General features: G+C 39.6%; 1 protein-coding gene across 2 annotated transcripts in view; it reads right to left on the bottom strand.

Moving 5' to 3' along the window:
• Window positions 1-17,699, bottom strand: part of COL15A1 (collagen type XV alpha 1 chain) — a 353,153-nt gene that overhangs the window by 56,592 nt on the left and 278,862 nt on the right. For both annotated transcript variants that reach the window (XM_063451925.1, XM_063451926.1), the window contains exons 20-24: window positions 7,763-7,798; window positions 5,239-5,313; window positions 4,929-4,994; window positions 2,043-2,078; window positions 1,286-1,339 (exon numbers count right to left, since the gene is read on the bottom strand). In XM_063451925.1, the coding sequence (XP_063307995.1) occupies window positions 1,286-1,339; window positions 2,043-2,078; window positions 4,929-4,994; window positions 5,239-5,313; window positions 7,763-7,798 (267 nt within the window). The remainder of the gene's footprint in view (window positions 1-1,285; window positions 1,340-2,042; window positions 2,079-4,928; window positions 4,995-5,238; window positions 5,314-7,762; window positions 7,799-17,699) is intronic.

Below are 17,699 nucleotides of genomic sequence, written 5' to 3'. Positions count from 1 at the left end.
CCAGCCTCCAGCTAGTCCCCCTCCCAGCTTCCTCCTGGTGTCCTGCTGACGTTTTGGAGCCTGGTTACTAGGTTACCATACTCAACTTCTATCATACATTGCATAAGCCTGCCACAACACCAATGTAGCTCATTCCTGGCAGGTCCCTACTCTACCTACTGTCTGCTCTAATGGGATTAATCCACTTATTTGGGAAATTCTTCCACCTATGACTCTCTGCAGGTCAAGGTTAAATGAATAGGGCCATTGAATGAGGCACCTGTGACAGGGAGGGATGCAAAATTTGGCCAACTTTTTGAAACTAAATGCATCTTTGTCATAGCTTGAGAAAGACACATTTAGTGTCGAAATTTTGCCTTTTCCCATTTGATGATGCAATAAACTACCATAAATTGATTTTGCAGAGTGCTGAGGATTATTTAATCCGATCATATAGATCCTTATCCTGTAGCACAAGTACCAACATTTGAAGATTGTTCTGGAATGCCAAACACCCCGATTCTATTCAGAAAAAATATTAATCAGATACCGCCTTTGTACTGTCAGCGGTTGAAATAAAGTGCAACCAAATCAAACTTTAACTCATTTGTTAATGCAGTTGAGCCAAAAGAAAGTGGAAAACTCAGTCTGAACTGGTGATCTATGTCAAAAATGTTGGTCTTGGACACTTGATATCTTCTATGAAAAGTGGGCTCGGCAACACCCATGCTTAAATTCAAAAGTCTTTAGAAAAACAAATATCTAAATAATACTTAGGAGTGAAACTTATCCACAGGCTCATAAGTAATCTTTTTGAAAAACGCATAAAAACATTTTTATGAATTAGCTTTGGTATAAGAGATGGTATTGGTATGAGATCAATGGGACAAGAAAGATAATAGGAAACCTAAACCTGGGAGAGCTTTACTAGAACTATACACAAAGTTTGTTAGATTCCTAATAGATAAAAAGACAGACAGATGACACTGTCTATAATCCCCACTAAGTACTGGAACTCATCGATCAGCGACAGGGCATGCTTGCTCTTTTAAAAAAAAAAAAATTTACAAATCTAATTACGTTGGACAACAATATATATTGAAAATACTAACAGAAAAGTACAATAAAATGTAATTTTAAATGTCATATGAAATGCATACGTTGCATTCCTGTGGATAAGATGTAATCCATTTAAGTCCCAAATGTAATTGTCATGTTAATTAGTTCTTTTAATTAGTTCACCCACAAACACTTGTTATTAATTCATATATTCACTTTCAACAAATTAATTTCCAAATTTTGTTACCTTTGCTCCATCATTACCAGCTTTCCCTCTATCACCTTTTTGTCCTCTTTGTCCCTTGAAAAGAATATACAATTTGCTACTTAACAGGATTGCAAGTAATAGAAGCTTCCTAATTAATATTGATAATTAAATATGCCAGGTTTATTCTGCATGCAGACTTATATTTGTGTCTTTGTATATTACACAAATGGTGTTTTGCCCTCATGATTAGAAAGTCAAGCATATTCTTTGAAATCAGCCATATTAGGACACTTTCCTGGCTACTAAGGATTTATAAAAGAGAAACAGTGACACACAAGCACAAGATAGACATGCAAAAAGGACACTATATGAACTAAAAGTAACATTATACAGCTGAGAAAGGATGATAAAATAATGGTCTAGATTCCAGACAGATAATTATAAATATGCCTGGTGCAGGCCTGTGCAAATCTCTGCTGCTCTTGCGTCCAACAAGAAATGTTCTGACAAATAAAAAGGAAGAATAGAGCTTGATAAATAAGGAAATGAGTCTCACTTAGTATAATTGTTATTTTTATGAAGAAATGCATGAAATTAACACATATGTCATATACATTTGCCTACTTTCACAGAAAGCAATTGTAGACTTCAGTGGACTAAAATATCATAGATATACTATATGAATATCTTACTGAAAAAAAAATATTAAGTTATGCAATTATACATTACAACATAATATCAAACCATGTGGGAAATGGTAGATAAAACATGGAAAAATAAATGGAGAGATACTTACAGGGCTTCCTGGAGATCCTGGGGTTCCATCAATTCCCTAAAAATAACAATTGATGCATTTCACTGACAGGAACTCACTTTTTAGTCAGGTGTTTCAGGTATTATTTAGTGATATTCACATTTATATCCTCTACATATTCTACAGATTACATACAAGATATCACAATACTCTTTCCTTCAACAATGTTTTCAGACTATATGGGGGAAACCTGTAGGTATGACTGTTGTGATGATTTGGTTATAGTAGGGAGCCTGCAGGCCTGTAATCATTTCTTTTAACCATTCTCCAGTTTACAATGATGGGAACTTCTGAGGACTGTGACATAAGAAGCTGTTTACAACGACAGACTGTCAACATTTTCAGAAAAGAGAACTTGGTGAAGGGGAGGAGGAGGGCACTAAGCCATGAGAGCATGTGACATTGAGGTTGTAAATGTCAGATGCATGTTGATGTTTGGTGTCACTGTGTGTACATCAATTAGTAAATCAGTGAGTGTCCATGGGTCTGTGTGTATCTATCTATCTATCTATATATCTATATATCTATCTATCTATCGATCTATGTGTCATAAACATAAAGTTGTAGAATGGATAGCACTCTAGGTTTATTAAATAAAGCAAAACTGTACACAACGCACAGTACATGATGCACCAGAATCGATGTTAGGAAGAGTAGGGTGAATGCACTTCAGTTTTAAATTGTAAAAAAAGTTTCCTTTTTTTGAACATGTAAACTTTTTATCCGGATGAAAGATTTAAAGTAAATGTGCAAAGTCAATATTTCCTTGAATAAAAGTTCAGTTTAAATTTTTGAAAGAAACCTAGAGTGCTATCCTTTCTGAAACATTATAATTTTTGCTGGATTCATGCATATCACTATTAAGCAATCCATTTTGTGCAGATTTTTGGTGATATATCTATCTATCTATCTATCTATCTATATATATATATAGATATAAATAGATATGATATATATATATATATATATATATATATATCTTTCATAAGAGTAGAATTATGTAGAGAATTGTAAGCAAGCACCAGAATTTTAAATTGAGCCCTAAATCTTACGGGAAGCCAATGTGAGGACTGCCAGAGGGGAGAGTGGAGAGTTTTAACAGCAATAAAATAATTGGATACATTGGTTGACAGAATGATGATGAATTTTAGTGAGGGGCAGAGCAAGAGAATGAGACAGAGCACACGTGAGTTGTAAGGAAGAGGGAAGAAGTGGTGGGGCTTGAAGACAGAAGCAAAGCACCTCTGCTGGTGTAGCGAGAATGAGTAAGCATAAACAGAGCAGGGTGCGGGGTTGGGGAAAGTATTGGCAGGGGTAGTAGAGAGATTAGAGATTTATTTCCTGATCAAAGAAATCTTCTCAGTGAAGTGAGTTGCAAAGTTTGAAGCAGTCAAGTTCGTGGAATAGGAGCATCAACAGAGAGTTAAAAGTGTGAGAGCGGCATTTGGGTTCTCAGGAGAATTTGCTTATGAGGATGTTGAAGTAGTTTCTTTTTGAGGATTAAAGAGTCAAACTGTAGGAGTGTAGCATCAATTTATAGTGGAGTAATTCAGATGCAGAATGAGCCTTTCTTCAGCAGTGTTCAGCAATTCTGGAGCATTTTTAAAGGTAACAGGTCAGCTTAGTGTGCCAGGGTTGTAACTGGGGTCACTTACAGCGATGATATCTAGTTCGGAGGAGAGGATGGAGTTGTAGAGGGAGGTTGCATATTTATGGCAGGTGATGTTTGAGATGGGTAAAAGGAGAGTTTGGAGGTTGGTGGAGAATTTCTCTAGGTCAAGACAGTGGAGGTTTCTACAAGATTGATGCACAGAGGGTGGAGTTATATGTATATGGGATATGCAAGTGTCAAAGGTCAGAAGATGGTGGTCAGATTACAGGAGGTATAGAGATTCCTGAAGATGAGATCAAGAGAGCTACAGAGAGCAGTCGAGAGGTATCAGAGCTGTTAGGATTGTTTTTGGTGCATATGTTCATACTTTCTATAAGTCATTTTTCGCACTTGATGATGATATTAATTCAATATTTTCTTCCTACATTTTTCAAGTGTGACATTATTTTACCTAATGAACATATAAGTTGAAGGTGACAGCTTGTTTGTTTTTGTGATCAATGTAACATCCTTTGCTGGATGTGTTTATTTTATTCATTCCTTTTACACGCTATTGGTTAGCTATAGTAAGTAAATTTAGTGATGTTATAGTTCAGAGTAAGTTCTTGGCAAGAAACAAAGCATATCAAGACTAAACAAACTTGTCTATATTTAATTTACAGTCTACATAATAATAATAATAATAATCATCGTTATTATATACTATTAAAGGGGACTCCTGTTCAGCTCTTTAAAAAAGTTCACAGATATGGTTATTTACAGTATATAGAGATCATAACCAAAGGATAAATGTTGCTCTGTATCTTATAGAAATATTCTGATTTAAATGAGTAAGAAACAGAACAGAACAGAAAAAAAATCACACACCAAACCAATTATGCAACTTAACAACAAACAAAACCTATGTACAATGGAGAACATTGGCACTCATATTCTTACATGAGAACAAGATGGCTGCCCGAGGAATCCTTATTTTACTTACAGTATTTATATTTACCTTACCAGACTGTAACTGTATCACAGTATTAAACTGAGCAGACATTACACAAGCCATGATAATGTTCATCTACTTTGGAAATGATATTAGGAAATTTATCATCCATCACCAATGGCCTTATTTGACCTTGGTGCTGAACCGTAAAACAGCGTTTTCTGTTTAGAGTAATCCTTTAAGTACTAGGTTTGTAAAATGTCACATGATTAATTTGGTCTTGCGATACAGTATATAATACACTTTCTGCCATTGGTTTACTTACTGGTATGCCAGGCTGAAGCTGGAAGTCAGTCATGTTCAATAACCCTTCTGTATCATTAAGAAGCAACTAGTTAAATATAGAGAAAACTATCATGTTATCACAAATATTTTACATCATGTAATATGCATTTATTAACGTATCAAAACCCTTTTGTGTTTGAAATTATATGCAATTTTATATTTTGTTTAGTTTTTTTCCAAAAGACAACAAATTGAGTATTGCATAGTGAGATTACTTAATGTTTTTTTTGGTTTTTTTTTTTAAAGAAGAGGGTAATTTTGCAGGTTTTTGTACTGCAATACATACTTACATCTTTTAATGTTACCACTGGTCCAGGTGGGCCTGGAGGTCCAATTATACTGGCACCATCTTCTCCTCTTTCACCCTGCATTTAAAGAGAATTAACAACATAATAAAGAAATAGGATTGATGATACATATCCCAGTAGTTTAAAGGGTTACCATAAAAACATACACACCATTACACAAGTTATGGTATAGAAAATGCCATGCGCTTTGTCTCCTTGCCAAGAGTGGTTTATAGCAAACGCGAATTGCAAACATTGCTGTAAACTGTCCACCGAATCAGTGAATTAAAAGGAAGCATTTAAAATTTTCCAATTTTGGGGGGGGCACTGGACTCTTGGGTTATGGCTGCACACAATGTTGTCCACAAAGCTGTGAGCTGGGTTGTGCAAAGTCTAATAATAGCAATGATAGTCACCATACTAGTTTGGTCCACTCATCCTGTGTCACGATTGAAGCTACAGCTCAGGTTAAAATACATATCACCACAACCCTGTGCTATGCATATGTTAATGAGAAATACATCTTCACAGACCAAAATAAAAAGCTCCTGATTGTCAGAGCCTTTTCTTGCTTTAGAAGGGCTCTGAAGGCCGCGGACACTCGCCTGTGCCAATGGTGCAGTTTTAGAAACTTTAAAGGAGAGCATTTTTCCCTTTTCTTAATGTAATATTTTTTAATAAGACACAAAAAAACACATTTAAAATACCATATATAGCTAATATTAACAGAATTAACAGTAAAACATCAGACAGGTGCTTCTCAAAGCAGCTACCTATTATAGAAACAAAGATTAATAGTATATTGCACCCAAAGTGATAGTTTGGTACTGGGGTAAAGAAATGTATGTTGCACATCCACTTATTAGTTAGGTACAGTGGCAGGATCACTTTGAATACTTGTGGCTGTGCAGCATGTGCTATGTTTTCATTGAGATCCTGGTGAGCATCAGACATTTGACAAGTTAGGAAAGATTTAAGAGATGTGTCTGAAAACAGCTCTTGAATTGACTATGCCATCACTGATGACAGGTTTGTACTGATTTATAATATGTATTCAATTACAGCAGAATTATTGTGCAAGGCTTGTTATGTAAGCTAAAAAGTATTTATCTGAATGCAATATAGACAGATGAAAGTACATTAGGTATCCTAGTCAAAAATCCTGCCTCACTGTCCGTACCTGGGCAATAGTGAAAATAATAAGTATTGTATAATTGTGACAAATAACAGGGGAAAATATAGATATTAGAATATGCAGAATTATGTATATAAAATACATTTGGATTTTTAAAAAATATTCAATTAACCTAGAGTTTTTTCATTAAATATATACTTCCAATACAAATATTCTGCAATCATTTGATTTAATTTAGTGAATTTTTTATTAACTTTATTTCATTTTTTAATTCTTCTGCAATACACTGTAATTAATAGCAGCAGTATAGAGATTCACCCCATATGAAAGGGAATGAGGAATTGATATAATTGAGCAGTGGGCTCTAAGGCTGTTTGCTGGCCCTTCAACCATTATGTGAGTTGTGGAATGGCTTGCCTAAATCACAGGTTGAGTTATGGTGCACGTTGTGGTAATTAAGGGGCATGAAGAGTTTCTTTGGATTGGACTTTAAAGGTACACTCCCACACCATGAGAACTTAATTGGCATTTTTTTTATGTAACTGTAGTAGATTTACCTATTAGAAAACAAATATGTATTTTTTTCCTGCATATTGTCTTTGGGTGCATATGGAAAAAAAAGCCTTTGCAATCCCTCATTTTAAAAAAATAAACATGTGTGTCAGAGAATGACCTGTCAGAAGCCTCTGTGCTGTAGCTGCGAGCATGCACGCATATGTGATTGCAGATACCCAATACTTCTCAATGTGCTGTGGTACAGCTCACTGAGAAGGAGGTTGGCAAGCACACTCTGGCCTAACTCACCAGCCACTTCCATTAGCTTTATGGAGTTAACAGAAGCATGAAAAAAACCTAATCTGCCCCAAATTATGAAATTGCAGGTTTCTTTTGAAACGGTCACTTTTATTAACTGCCAATAACATGACAGAGCTAAAAGTGCTCTATGTGTCTGGATTGTTCCATGAAGCTAATATGGCAATGGTATAACAATAAATTTGGTGCTTCGGTACTTGATGCATCTGCTTCCCAGCTTTCATACAGTATGAGGAAGGATTAGCCAGGTGGTTGCTAATAGGTTGCTAGGCAGCTGAAACTCTCAGACTATCAATGTTTGCTTTATGTTACATGTCTGATTTATTGGCTATTAATTATTTTCTTTCCTCCTGGCCCCTGCTCCACAACAGTTTTACCACTTGTACCCACTGACTTCCTCCAGAACTACCTTAGGGTATACTCTGTAAATGTGGATAACAACCCCATGCCTTTCTAACTCTGACCTTTTTTAACTACTAATGTGTGGTCAGGGTCACAGATAAATACACAAAACATAAGAATGTAAAATGGATAAATAAGTGGAAGTATTCATTTTAAAAACAACCTTGTCTAACTCACCTTATCACCTCGGTCTCCTCTTTCTCCTTTCTTTCCCTGCATTAAATCAAAATAAAGGAAATGCATTTAGTGCTTTTGAAACAAGCAATAGCAACTTCATCGTACAATTTGTGTCTTTCTGTTGTATATCAAATAAAATGGCAAAGAGCAGATAAAGCATAAATCTGGATGAAACCAGGAAAAATACCCATAATGTCACAATAATAACCTAGAATAATATAGGACTAATAGAAGTTTTAGATGAGTCATTATGAACAAAAAGCCTTTCAAGAAAAGTTTCTGCTTCCAAAGAGAAATTTTACAAAGTACTATACTAAGTATTACTTAGCTGTGCATTTAGAAATTGTACAAGGCTGGGTAACCACTTGAGTTTCTCATTACATTTTTTATTGCCTTTACGGTTTTCACATTAGTACCTTACACTACATTTTATAATCGTATAACAATTAACCTGCTCTTCTATTGCATACGTCTAAAAACCTGTTATTAGCATTTTCCAGTGGCTCACTGCAGAGGGTTGCAAACCTTAACTCCTTAAGCAGGACCGGACTTGGAAGAAAATTCGGCCCGGGCATTTTTTAATTACAGCGGCCCACTAAAAAGGGGGTGGGGCCAGATAGGGTGTGTTTGTCATCACCAATGACAAGCACGCCCCAAACAAAGTGAACATGTTGGTTCAATGCTCATCCAGGGCAGACCATGCGTAGAGCTCTGCTGAAGAGCTCTAGCATGAGAAAAAGACCCTGTATTTGTTCTGCACAGCGCAAGCAAATTTAATAATATGCTTGCACTGTATTTGCTTGAAATTTGTCCCATAGATGGGATGCCAGGAGACCAAAATACCAAGAAAGAGTATCGTGCTGTGTGTGTGTGTGAGGGTGATGTGTGTGTGTAAGGGATGTAGTGTGTGTGCAAGAGGGGTGCAGTGTGTGTGTAAGGGGTGTAGTGTGTGTGTGAGGGGTGTAGTGTGTGTGTGTGAGGGGGCAGTGTGTGTGAGTGATGGGTACTGTGTTTGCAAGAGGGTGCTATGTTCGTGTGAGGAATTTGTGTGTGAGGGTGCAGTGTGTGTGTGAGGGTTCTGTGAGTGTCAGGGGTGCAGTGTGTGTGTGAGTGAGGGTGCTGTGAGTGTCAGGGGTGTAGCGTGTGTGTGAGTGTCAGGGGTGCAGTGTGTTTGTGTGTGAGTGAGGGGGCTGTGAGTGTCATGGGTGCAATGTGTGTGAGTAAAGGTGCTGTGAGTGTCAGGCGTGCAGTGCATGTGTGTGTGTGTGAGGGTGCTGTGAGTGTCAGGGGTGCTGTGTGTGTGTGTGTGTGTGTGAGAGAGAGAGAGTAAGGGTGCTGTGAGTGTCAGGGATGCAGTGTGTGTGTGTGTGTGAGAGTAAGGGTGCAGTGAGTGTCAGGGATGCAGTGTGTGTGAGGGTGCTGTATGTGTTAGGAGTTTAGTGTATGTGCAAGAGGAGTGCAGTGTGTGTGTGTGTGTGCTGTGTGGGTAAGGGTGCTGTGTGTGAGGGGTGCAGTGTGTGTGTGCTGTGTGTGAGTGATGGGTGCTGTGTTTGAGTGAGGGTGCTATGTGCGTGTGAGCAGGGCCAGATTAAGAGCCCAGTGGGCCTGGTGCTGACAATTATGATGGGCCTAATTACAGAATCATATTGACCAAAAACAGTAAAACACTCCCAAGCGTCATGTATCTGATGGAGATGGTGCTGGAGAGAAAGAAAACAGCAGCTATAAGAAAACACATACCCTAGGCTAATCTCTCACTAATTTATGTTTTCATCTTTCAAGTAAATCCATAACCCCTAACAGCAGTGTCCAGTCAAGCAGGAAGTCAATGGGCACGGTAAAAGGGTGTGCCACTGACACAAATCATGTAACCTGCCAAAAGGGGCGAACATGCCCCAAAAGAGGACATGTCTGCCCAAAGAATTAGAAGGCCAGCCTGGCATGAATGCATGTCAGGCTGCCTGCCAATCATTCAGCTGGCCAATTAAGGGCATACTATGCAGACAGCACCCTGAAATGCATCTAATGATGCGCTCGCTCAACGCTTTCTAAGGAGTGTCCCCTAGCACTCGCTGGTCCACTTGTCTCCTTACCTTCTTACTAGCAGGCAGAAGCTCCTGGTATATAGTCTGGGACAGAGAAAAGCTGTATGTAGTGAGTGTAGAAGAAAGGGAACATGCCACAGTGTTAGAGAGACCAAAGTCAGCATTACCTTAAAGGATCACTATAGGGTCAGGAACAAAAACATGAACTCATTACCCTATAGTGTTAACAACACCATCTAGCCCCCCTGGGCCCCTCATGCCTCCATAAACATAGCAAAATCTTACTGTATTCAAGCCTGAAGCTGTAACTCTGCATGCTGTTAGACTCAGAAAAACAAGCAGTCTGCTGACATCATTAGAAGTGGTGGCCTGATCCAATCACAGTGCTTCCCATAGGATTGGCTGAGACTGACAAAGAGGCAAGTCAGGGGCAGAGCCAGCATGATTCAAACACAGCCCTGGCCAATCAGCATCTCCTCATAGAGATGAATTGAATCAATGAATCTCTTTGAGGAATGTTCAGTGTCTGCATGCAGAGGGAGGAGATACGGAATGTTTGGATGCATTTTAGGCAGCCATGGCCCAGGAAGGATCTCTAACAGCCATCTGAGGAGTGGCCAGTGAAGTTATCACTAGGCTGTAATGTAAGCACTGCATTTTCTCTGAAAAGACAGTGTTTACAGCAAAAAGCCTGAAGGTAATGATTCTACTCACCAGAACAAATTAAATAAGCTGTAGTTGTTCTGGTGACTCTAGTGTCCCTTTAACCATATTCATTGTCAGCCAGTTCACACAAGTTGTGTTCCCATACATCCCTCTTAAGTTTCCATACTTAAGTAAGAGTATGTGAAAAGTAGTTAGGGTTGCAACCTTTCTTGGAAAAACATACCGGCCTTGCTAATTTGCATAATTAAATATGTATGGATGACATCACATGATGATAATCACAAGGAGTGACATAAGAGAAAATGCTGTAAAATCACCAAAAAACTACTTAGTTTGATTCTGCTGTATAGATGGATTCCTGTGTCCCCATGTGTCCGTGTCATAATGTCTCCCAATGTCCCTTAGTGTCTCAGTGTCTGCCATAATGTCTCCCAGTGTCCCTTAGTGCCTCAGTGTATGTCTCCTTGCAGTATTTCCCCCCATTCCTTACTTCGCTGAGCTGTAGGCTGTCTCTGCAGGGTGGGAGCTGCTGTCTGGACTCTCTGTAGCTGCACCCCTGCAGATCAGTGAGTATAGATAGGCAGGGAGGGATATGCTGGAACTTCCTATCCCTGCCTGTCTCCACATACAGCAACCCCTACTGGCCAGTGCTGGTATTGCAGAGTATTCTCTTGTTTATACTGAGAAAAATACCACCATTTGTATTGCCAGTATCACTGCAATATTGGCACCAGCCAGGCAGCCTCAAATACTGGCTGTGCCAATAAAATAAAAGCCAGGTGGAATCCCTAAGAGTAGTGTGTGGGGGAAAAAAAAAATGTAAACAAAAAAATGTAAAAAAAAAATGTTTTTTTTTTTTTTTTTAAATCAATGGGCCTATTCCATGGGCCTGGGCCTGGAGCTGCAGCTCCATCAGCCCCTATGTTAATCCGGCCCTGCGTGTGAGGGTGAGGGTGCTGTAAGTGTCAGGGGTGCAGTGTGTGTGCATATGAGTGCTGTGAGTGCCAGGGGAACATACACACATACCAACATACAGACAGACACATACACACAGACAGACAGACACACACACACAAGACACACATACATACAAAGACACATACATACAAACAGATAGGCACACATACACATACACACACACATACAGACAGACAGACACACAGACACACAAACACATACACACATACATACATATACAAAATGTTTAAGTCACCTCCTGTTTCCTACCTTTTAGGTGCAGGAGGGTGACTTTCCATGGGGTCCAGTGGTGGCTCAGGTTGATGGGAGTCAGAGTTCCCACTCTGACTCCCTCTCCTTCCTCCCGCGTGGCTGGAGGATAGCTGATAGCTGGATGGAGTGACCTTCCTCCCAGCAGTGATCTCATCACAGGGGGCCCAGTCACACTGTTAAAGCGCCGCAGCACTGACCGGGCCCCCTGGAAACCCATACCCATTGGGTAGTCACAGCATGGGCCACTTGAACGTGTGGCCCCGGCGGTTTGCAAAACATGGCTGCTGGTACCCGGTCGCAGGGGTCCGCAGGGCGTCCAGGCACCCTGGAGTTACGGGCCCGGTCGCAAGTGCGACCCCTGAGACCTCTATATGTACGCCACTGTTGTGAGGCTCTATATTTCTAAATGTGTCTACATTTGTGACTGAATACATAAGAGTATGTTGAATAAAGCAAGGAAGAGAAGCTGTTAAGAGGAAAAGTTCTATATTGCCCATCCCATGTGTTCCCTATTAAGGGTTATTAATATATAGGGGTGTATATAAAAAAATACCCCTTTCTGTCTCAGTAGAGTTTTTTGCCAGAGGCTCAAGGAAGCAAGGTGAATGGTTAGTTAGGACCCAACTAGGGGGGTCTGCCTTGACGTTGGCAGGTGGGCTAATCCTATCATGGACATTGGAGGTAACTAAAAAACCTCCATTTGTTTAAAAATACATAGGGATTAAGGAGAGATGCAGGTAACTTGTTTTTCTTTGTCTACATTTGTGACTGAATACATAAGAGTATGCAGAGGCGGCTCTCTAATTAGGCGGTTTAAACTGTGAAATTAAACTGTGAAATTAGAGAGCCGCTGCAGTAAAAAAAATAAAAGATTATTAAAATCTTTTCATGCCCGGCCGGCGGCCGCATCGCCGCGGCACTGACGCTAACAATATGGAACCCTCTCACATGGGTTCCGTGGTGGAGTGAGTCCCCTCCCCTCCTCCTGCCACTAACCTGCTAATCGGCCAATCCGCAATGCCGATTAGCGATGACGTCACGACGCGACGACATAATCCCTCCCCCTGAATTTCCCCGCCTGCGGTACCAAGAGGAAGAAGAAGAGAAGAAAAAGAATAGCTGCTGGTGAAGGAAAGAGAGCGGAGGAGAAGATAGAAAACGGAAGGAGAGCAGAGGAGAAGATAGAAAACGGAAGGAGAGCAGAGGAGAAGATAGAAAACGGAAGGAGAGCAGAGGAGAAGATAGAAAACGGAAGGAGAGCAGAGGAGAAGATAGAAAACGGAAGGAGAGCAGAGGAGAAGATAGAAAACGGAAGGAGAGCAGAGGAGAAGATAGAAAACGGAAGGAGAGCAGAGGAGAAGATAGAAAACGGAAGGAGAGCAGAGGAGAAGATAGAAAACGGAAGGAGAGCAGAGGAGAAGATAGAAAACGGAAGGAGAGCAGAGGAGAAGATAGAAAAAGGTAAGGAGAGAGCACATGAAAATAAAGTGAAAGGGGTTGGGGAAGGAGAGCAGATAAAAATAAAGGGGAAGGAGTGCAGATAAAAAAAATAAAGGGGAAGGAGAGCAGATAAAAATAAAGGGGAAGGAGTGCAGATAAAAATAAAAAAAGGGCAAGGAGTGCAGATAAAAATAAAAAAAGGGGAAGGAGTGCAGATAAAAATAAAGGGGAAGGAGTGCAGATAAAAATAAAAAAAAGGGCAAGGAGTGCAGATAAAAATAAAAAAAAGGGGAAGGAGTGCAGATAAAAATAAAGGGGAAGGAGTGCAGATAAAAAAAATAAAGGGGAAGGAGAGCAGATAAAAATAAAAAAAGGGCAAGGAGTGCAGATAAAAATAAAAAAGGGGAAGGAGTGCAGATAAAAATAAAGGGGAAGGAGTGCAGATAAAAATAAAAAAAAGGGCAAGGAGTGCAGATAAAAATAAAAAAGGGGGAAGGAGAGCAGATAAAAATAAAGGGGAAGGAGAGCAGATAAAAAATAAAGGGGAAGGAGAGCAGATAAAAAAATAAAGGGGAAGGAGAGCAGATAAAAATAAAGAAAAGGGGAAGGAGTGCAGATAAAAATAAAGGGGAAGGAGTGCAGATAAAAATAAAAAAAAGAGCAAGGAGTGCAGATAAAAATAAAAAAGGGGGAAGGAGAGCAGATAAAAATAAAGGGGAAGGAGAGCAGATAAAAAAAATAAAGGGGAAGGAGTGCAGATAAAAAAAAATAAAGGGGAAGGAGAGCAGATAAAAATAAAGAAAAGGGGAAGGAGTGCAGATAAAAATAAAGGGGAAGGAGTGCAGATAAAAATAAAAAAAAGGGGGAAGGAGAGCAGATAAAAATAAAGGGGAAGGAGAGCAGATAAAAATAAAGGGGAAGGAAGGCAGATAAAAATAAAGAAAAGGGGAAGGAGTGCAGATAAAAAAAAAGGGGAAGGAAGGCGGATGAAAATAAAGAAAAGGGGAAGGAGAGCAGAGCAGAAGAGAGAAAAAAAGCAGGAGAGCTGTACCCCCCATCTTTTCACAGAATGATGGTGGTATATCATATACAACATACATATATACATAGCAATATTAAATATTAATAATAATATAATAATTATACTACTATTTAATTTACTATAATTGTAATATATTATATATTATATGATAATTATATTCATTATAATCATTAATAAAATAGTAATTGTTAATATTAACAATAATATTAAGATAATATATGTTATAATTACAGTATAGTATTACCATAGTATTATCGGATTAAAAAATCAAAAAAAACAAACAAACAAATAAAACATTTTATATTATTTTGCAGCGAGAAGCCTGTAAAAGGCGAAGGCAGCTGTCTTGAGACTGTGCCGTCTCTCAGTCTCCTTTTAAGCTGCCCAGGGCTGAATGGACACTGGACACCAAATCGTGAGGTCCCTCTCATTTCATCTCTCTCAGGTAAGAAACCTTTTTATCTCACTACTTCCAATGTAGTTTAATGGTTGAATCAGGAATCCGCTGGCTGGCTCAGCCAATCACAAAACAGAGTGGGAAACATGCCATTCATATTTTTCTCACTCTGTTTTTGTGAATGGGGAACCACTTCTAGGCTGAGCTCTCATATGATGTTCTTAGCCTATCATTGGTGCCCCAATCAGAAGGTTAAACCAAAGTATCAATTGGAGTTAAGAAAAAATTAAGAAAATATATATATTTATTTATTTAATTTTATATATATATATTTATTTATTTAATTTTTATTATTTGTTTTTAGAGAACATTTTTTTTAAAACTGCTTAAGACGTGTCTCTTTTTTCAAAAATCATTTTTTATTATTTTGCAGTCTTGAGACCGTGGACAAGTGAGCCGTCTCTCAGTCTCCTTTTCAAGCTGCTCAGGGCTGCATGGACACTGGACACCAAATTGTGAGGTCCCTCTCATTTCATCTCTCTCAGGTAAGAAAGGTTTTATTTTTTATGACTAAGAAAGAAAATTAACCATGGCAGCCGCCTCTGACTTGACTCCTTGGCTGACATCAAAATTGAAGATCTCAGCCAATCTGATGCTTTCCTATGGGAAAGCATTGTGATTGACTGAGATCATCAGTTCAGATTATGTTAGCCAATTGGGCGGATCCAGCGCTGGCGGACTTGTGCAGCTCTAGAAACAAGGTACGTTTTTGCTACATTGGGGGGGGGGGGGGGCTAAATAGTTTAACACGATAGGGTCAGGAATACACATTTGTGTTCCTGATACTATAGTGTTCTTTTAATACACTGTTGACAACTTTATTTCAGTTTTAGGAACATTTAGCTATACCCAATGTTTGTGTATTGATATTTGTAGAATAATTTAATAACAAAAATAACTTTGTGAATACTGAGATTATGAGGCTTATTAATGTTTGCCTTAAAATATGCAATTTATACAGTTAATTTTAATATCGCGTGGGGGGCCTCATATTTAATTTTCGCCTAAGGCCTCAAAAAGTCTAGAGCCGCCTCTGAGAGTATGTTAAATAAAGCAAGGAAGAGAAGCTGTTAAGAGAAAAAGTTCTATATTGCCAAAAGATTTAAAGTGCAGCTTTAGCAATTACATTGAGTTATATAAAATACATTTCTTTCAATATGGAATATAAGTGAAGCTGCTAGTGCTGTTTTAAGCATAAATCAGACTTTTCAAAAACATGTTGAGCAACCTGTTTTTTTTCCTAGGATTCCAAGAATTTGGTGAAGGATATTACTTTATCTCTGATCAATGTACACAATATATGAGGGAGTGAAAAGGTACATATTTACAGATATATAGCTTCTGAGGCCACATAAAACCTATTCTGATGCTACCATAGCATTCATTGAAGAAGCTTTTAGTAAGCACAGAGTGGGAAAGTGCTTTTTATAAGTAACCTCCTTAAATGTAATATACGTCTTTTAATTACAATAGCATTAGTACCATGGGTATGTTGGGCTGCACATAAAATGGCATACATAGGGTTAAAGGAAAACTCCAAGCACCATAAAGAGCCCACTGTAATGGTTATGGCACCAGGATGTCCCTCCCAGTATTAGTAATCAAACTATTTTAGAATGGTTTGACAACTTAAAGGCACACTATAGTCAGCAAAACAGCTTTAGCTTAATGAAGCAGTTTTTGTGTATAGATCATGCCCCTGAAGTTTCACTGCTCAATTCACTGCCATTTAGGAGTTAAATCATTTTTGGTTCTGTTTATGCAGCCCAAGTCACACCTCCCCGGCTGTGACTGACGCAGCCTGCATGGAAACAAAATGCTTTCATTTTAAATTAGATGTTACTTACTTTAAAAGTTTTTAGCTCCGCAGGCGGAGCTTGATATCACATGGCACCAGATGCCATTTCCAATAGCTCCCGACAAACTATTATAATCTGGGTGATATCAGCGAAACTGGCACGCATCCAGCCCTACAAACCACACAGCCAGAATCAGCACAGCAAGCGGCAACGTTAGATGCCGTTCTTTCAAGCCCACAAGCTGCCCAAGCGGAAATGCAAATCCGGGGCCTACCTCACGCCCACGATCCGGGACCTCAAGGAATTTCTGCTTCGGCACCTGACTGAGAGAGAGGGGCTCCCTCCATACCCCTCGCCGACTGCAACCCCAGCTCACATACCGGCAATGGGGCATAGATCCCCCCCAAAAAATGGCAGACGGCCCATGCCCGCGGGAGACGAGCGGGAAATAGACCACGCTTCCCACCCTGTGCAAGGGGGACCGGAGACCCCTCCGACCATAAAGGCAATGCAGACACAGCAGCCTGAATCCCCAGAAGACGCTGCACCAGCCACCAAGGGAGATCTCAAACTCCTGCTAGCTGACATACACAAGTGTGATGGACCACCTGGAACCCAGACCGGGTCAATCGCTGCTTCCTAGTACTGATGAGTACCATAAGCACTGGGCTGGAATACCATAACCACTGCAAACCCCACAAACCCCCGCAGCTTGGTTGGGGTCACGCTATCTCGTGACCAGGATCCAGCTTCTAGTGGGTAGACCTCTCTTATAGAGAGAGCGTAGCAGGAACAAGCTCTTACAAGAGCTTAGTGATTATACTCAGGGGAGTATAGTGATTATAGCAATCCCCTAGAGTGTAGTTCTCCAATCCCCCCAAACATGAGCTGGAACTTCATGAAGGTGCAAGATGATCTGAGCTTTAATGGTTCAGGTTGAGTTTTAGACAATTCTCCAGGCCAGAGGAACACCACCTGGACCTGATGGGCCACATACAGCACAAAACCCAAACCCCCCCCCCCCCCCCCCACCCGCTTGGAAGATAATTGAGTAAAGTCCTGTAAGTAACTCAATTATCTCCAGGCAGAAAAACATATTCTCACAAAGTTCAGAAAGTACCCCAAAACATAACATACCCACCAAAACCCCGGATAGCCCTAATCTGAGTGTACAACATATCCAAAAATCACCCAGATCAGAGGAGGGGTTCAAAAGTTTCATGGAAGTTTCATGGAAGTCTCTCTTTGACCAGCTGCA

The sequence above is a fragment of the Pelobates fuscus genome, chromosome 4, assembly GCF_036172605.1.
Source record: "Pelobates fuscus isolate aPelFus1 chromosome 4, aPelFus1.pri, whole genome shotgun sequence".
In the NCBI taxonomy this organism is placed as follows: Eukaryota; Metazoa; Chordata; class Amphibia; order Anura; family Pelobatidae; genus Pelobates; species Pelobates fuscus.
Note: the sequence above shows the minus strand (reverse complement) of the source record. Positions and strands in the feature narration are given on the sequence as shown.